The sequence below is a fragment of the Nansenia antarctica genome (genome assembly GCF_963989245.1).
Source record: "Nansenia antarctica genome assembly, chromosome: 6".
NCBI classification, from domain to species: domain Eukaryota; kingdom Metazoa; phylum Chordata; class Actinopteri; order Argentiniformes; family Microstomatidae; genus Nansenia; species Nansenia antarctica.
In genome coordinates, this window is record NC_137676.1 from 2,158,657 (window position 1) to 2,164,060 (window position 5,404).

Genomic DNA, 5,404 nt, shown 5'->3' on the forward strand with positions numbered 1-5,404 from the left:
AGAGATACCCTACATGTGCTGTGGTACCTCCCTACCTACCACCCAGGCTACTGAGAGACAGATACCCTACATGTGCTGTGGTACCTCCCTACCTACCACCCAGGCTACTGATAGACAGATACCCTACATGTGCTGTGGTACCTACCTCCCTACCACCCAGGCTACTGAGAGAGATACCCTACATGTGCTGTGGTACCTCCCTACCTACCACCCAGGCTACTGAGAGACAGATACCCTACATGTGCTGTGGTACCTCCCTACCTTCCACCCAGGCTACTGAGAGAGATACCCTACATGTGCTGTGGTACTGCTGCCCTGCAGACACGTTGATATCCATAAGATAGCGGCTAAATACAGACCGCAGAAATAGTTTCTTCCCACAGGCAGTCAGGTTGCTGAACAGCTGAACCATGCACACTGCACTTGGCACTTTCCACCCTGCACTAAGCACCTTGTACTGTGTTGTTGTTGTGTTTGTGTTGTGGACTATGTTTGTTGTGTGTGATACTACAGAGAGAGACGAGGCTGAAGAATTTCATTGTATTAATACATATGACAATAAACTTGAACTTGAACATGAACCAGTTCCTGCAATCTCACACACTGTATCGGGAAGCGCAGCGCTCGAATACAGTTGCAGTAAAACTACACTTTTATTTATATCTTTCTATTCATTGTCTTATTATGTTGCTAAATGTTTATCTATTCATTTTCTATATAGCCTATATGTATCTATATGTATCAGTGGAGGCTGGTGACTTCCAGAATTGAGGAGGCCAATTTTTTTTCCGCTTGCTCGCTTCACTCGCGATGGAATGTTCCCTGTTCTTCTTATCTGTCTTTGTTAAAAAATATTAATTTGTGTTTGGCGGTACTGAAGGGATTGGGACACTCTCAGGATGGTGGATGAAGCAGCTTTTATTGCCTGCACAATGGGTCATCAAATAAACAAAACAATTGGCATGAATCTCTGGTCCGCCTGCAGCAGCTATTGTCCCTTCTGCTCAGGCTCACAACATTCACCACAACATACTACATACAATCAATGACATGTCAAAAGCACTCAAACACTATGTCAATCAGACACACAACATACAATTCAGAACAATACTTCATCCATTTCTAATATTTATCCTGCAGAACAGCACTCATACACGCGTGTGGCGGAAAAAGGTACTACACGGAGGCCAGGCCTCCTGTGCCCACCCATTTTCAGTGATTTGGCCAATCACATATTGCCATGAAAAAAATTGCATTACATTGACTTCTATGAGAAAGCACTTTCCGACAGGAGGCCTGGCCTCCGTGTAGTACCTTTTTCCGCCACACGCGTGTATGAGTAATAGAAACGGATAGGGATTCTGGCCTGTAGGTGCTTTACAATTGCAATATTGGGTTTTAGCCATGGAAAAGATTTATGAACAAAACGGAAATAATATTAATAAATAATATTAATATTTAAAAAAAATAAAAAAATATGTGACAGCGTCTGATTAATAGGTCCCCATCTCGGCCATTTTGAAACCTCGCAATCAAGCCAAACAAGTCTTGTTGTGAAAAAATGTGTTTTCCGGTTTTTGGCATAGGACGACAAACGAAGCGATGAAGAACCCACTCGATATCATATCCAACAGTTTTACATTCACTAAATACCTACATTTAGTTAGCAAAGTCGGGTGGGGGGTATTATTCGTTTTAGTGTGACAGTGTGTGTAGCCACGCCCACCCCAGCTGTATGTAAGGATCCACCTGCGTTTGTTTACAAGTTTACAAGATGGATGCTGAACCTCTCGCTAACGCTATCAACTGAATTTCAAAAGCAGGCAGAAATATCGACAGTGGGCAATTAATGAACTCCTTCATATTGGACTATACATAACGGGAACTCCGAACTCCGAATCTGACGATGACAGATGACAACGGAATGTCAGACATTGATCTCCACATCAGTTCACTATTCTTGGGACAGTCGTCTGCAGACAGACCTTCTGCTGTGTTCTTGGGTAAGTTTTAGTGAGTTACATGTGTTGTTTACTAGGATTTTGTGTTGTTTACTTAGGACAGCCAAACAGTTATTTGTTGTTTTGTGAGTAAGGTAGCATCAGCCCCGTTGTTAGCATCAGTTATCAGACCACCTCCCACCATCCCTAATGAGATGGTGGGAGGAAGAAATACGTTGTCAAAGATAAAACATAATGAATAAATACATTTGTTGCAGACCTACTAAACATGCAACATAGTGTAATATGTGTCATGCACCATTTTAGTGTGTTTGTGTGTGTGTACCAGCTAGCCAAACAAGTGTTAGCTTGTTAGCTAGCTAGCTAGCTTTGTTAGAGATGTAATAGATTATAGAAAAAGTAAATGCTTTTGTAATGAACGCTAATGTTATGTGGAATCAAAAATAATGATTCATTCATTGATATGTAGATTTGCTGTAGAATAATACTGTGAATTGAAATGATTTCACTAGCCTACTCCTTACACTACAACAATAGTACACTGAGTCTATGGAAAACCTATACTAGAGAAGAGTCCACAGTTCTGACCTGAAATGTGTGTTACAGAGAATGAGGAGGTGAGAGGTTCTGAGAGATTACACCTTGATGAGAGTCACCAGCACTTCAGGTATTTGTCATTGTCATTGTATGCAATTCTATTTTATGAAGATAGTAGTAGGCTATTTTGTAAAAGTGGTGTTGGTCACAGTGGGCAATCATTTTAAATGTACTGTCTTCTTTTTTTATTACAGCTTTGATGCCCAGATGGGATGGGAAGGAACTACACCGAAGTCCCACTAGATGCTTTATGGACTATAATGATAAATGCATACACACAGACACAACATTTTAATTTTTTACCATTCTATTATTGTATTGCTCAATTGTATCTTGCCAAATGTTTTCCATTGCCATGAATTTCACTGTTGTACTTGTAATGGGACGTAATAAACTTTTGGCACACATGGCAATAAAATGATGATGAATCATGAATCTTGAATTATTATTATTATTATTATTATTATTATTATTATTATTATTTAGCTATTTAAACATGTCAGCCCTGCAATTTTGCTTCCTGAGGGTTAGCTGACAACCCCACTGACAGATGACAGGTAGGTAATGACAGGTAGTGTAATGAGGGAGTGGTTGTCTTGAGGGTGTGGTTGTCTTGAGGGAGTGATTAGGGTGGAGTTAACCAGCTATTGTTCCCATTCATTACCTCTGTGAAAAACGTCTCTGAAGAAGTTTGAGGCTAGATATCTCAGTACGGTGGTTCAGGGGGTATCACCATTAAACTATCCATGACTTCTTCAACTTGTTTCAGATTTCAATGTATGACACATCATTTTAAAGCGTACAATCTACCCTTTCATAATCTGGAAAAAACAGAAAAAAGATTTTGCCCTAATTGAGGACTTTTTAACCATGCCCTGTCACATATTGCTTTTTTAAATCTCTCTCTCTTCTCTCAAATTATTGGGGAGGCCAGGCCTCCTCCACCTCTATGGAGGAGCCTCCACTGATATGTATCTATTCTTGCCATTTTTATTACTATCCCTTTTCTTCTGTATTTCTTATATTGCTGTATGTAAAGCACTTTGAATTGCCCCTGTTGTATGAAATGTGCTATACAGATAAACTTGCCTTGCCTTGCCATACAAAGATGAAGGGAAATGTGATGTCTATATTTATCAACCTCCAAACAACTCAAGCCCATCTCTGGGCCCACTAACTGTGCTGTTTTGTTGCAGTAGAATGATTTTACTCTGACCTCCTCAGTTGCAGAAAATCTGCTTGCTATTACCTCTGAAATTGGCTGATATATAAATACATCTTGGGTGTTGTATCAGCACAATCGTGTATTGACCCTGCATAGTAGCTGGGATGGGGAGAGCTGGAGGGCCGCTGGGTTTCAAACAGGATCCCTGGCAAGGCGCCCTGCGCTACCGCCTGTTCTGATCAGTGCCAGGGTGGTTGGACTAAAAAGCCCTAGAGGCAGAGATAAATAATTCCAACTTGCAAGCGAGCGAGCGAGCGAGCAGCCTCTCGCTGCAGAAATGTCTTCAACAACAGAGGAGGAGCAGGACTTAGCTACAGAAATGTCTTCAGTAACAGAGAAGCAGGACTTAGTTACAGAAATGTCTCCAACAACAGAGGAGCAGGGCTTAGCTACAGAAATATCTTCAGTAACAGAGAAGCAGGACATAGCTACAGAAATGTCTCCAACAACAGAGGAGCAGGGCTTAGCTACAGAAATGTCTTCAGTAACAGAGAAGCAGGATTTAGCTACATAAATGTCTTCAGTAACAGAGAAGCAGGATTTTGCTACACAGGAATAATAAACTATTCTTGTCGGTTAACGTGTGCAGAATTGTCGCTTGTTTAAGTCAGTATGTCACACTGACTTAAAACAACAGCAACAGGTGTGATAATAATCATTCGCTTTTCCTACGAATGTTGCAGCTCAAAGTGCTCCAATCATTATATAATCATAATTAAATTATTTAGTCATTTAAAGGCAATAATAAAACTATGGTTTTTTTGTCTTGACTTGAACATAATTGCTGAGGTTGCATCCCTAATGTAAACTGGCAGTGCATTCCACAATCTGGGTGCAAGAAATGAGAATGCAGCCTCACCAAATCTCTTCTTTTGTACATGTGGTACACAGAGAAAACCAGCGTCAGAAGACCTGAGAGCTCTATTGGGCTGAGATGCTAGCAGAAGACCTGAGAGCTCTATTGGGCTGATATGCTAGCAAAAGACCTGAGAGCTCTATTGGGCTGATATGCTAGCAGAAGACCTGAGAGCTCTATTGGGCTGATATGCTAGCAGAAGACCCGAGAGCTCTATTGGGCTGATATGCTAGCAGAAGGTCTTTCAGATATTCTGGTGCCTTGCTTTCAAACTGCGAACATGAAGCTAAGAATCTAGGTGTGATTATAGATTCTGACTAACAACAGGTGTGATAACGACAGAGATTTGGCTCCATTAGGCTAACTATACAGACAGTATATTGCTTGCTAACGTAAGCTGCCCACCAACCCATCTTACTCTCTGTTTGGAGTCTGTCCCTGTGAGGAAGTCACCCGGCTGGACGACAACTCCTTTTTCTTTGGTGGTGACATTTAAAAAAGAAAAGAAAATAATAATAAACGAATAAACGAATTACTTGTGTAAAACGAGGGAACCTGTTACGTTTCTAGCATCAAGCTAGCTGTGATGAAACATGCCAGAGACTCGGGAGCTTTGATAGCGAGCTAGAAAGTTTGACACGTTGCTAAGCGACCAGACCACAGGAGTTGAGCTCCCCGGAGGCGCGAGCGTAAGGTTACGTTACTAACGTACATCATAGGCTGCAGCGTAACGTTACGTTACTAACGTACATCATAGGCTGCAGC

General features: G+C 41.3%; 1 protein-coding gene across 1 annotated transcript in view; it reads right to left on the reverse strand.

Moving 5' to 3' along the window:
* Nucleotides 1-5,131, reverse strand: part of adgb (androglobin) — a gene marked incomplete at both ends in the record, with an annotated part of 120,759 nt that extends 115,628 nt beyond the window's left edge. Inside the window, 1 exon segment of the mRNA XM_080533482.1 lies at nt 5,058-5,131. Coding sequence (XP_080389608.1) covers nt 5,058-5,131 — 74 coding nt within the window.
* Nucleotides 5,132-5,404: the final 273 nt, after the last annotated feature.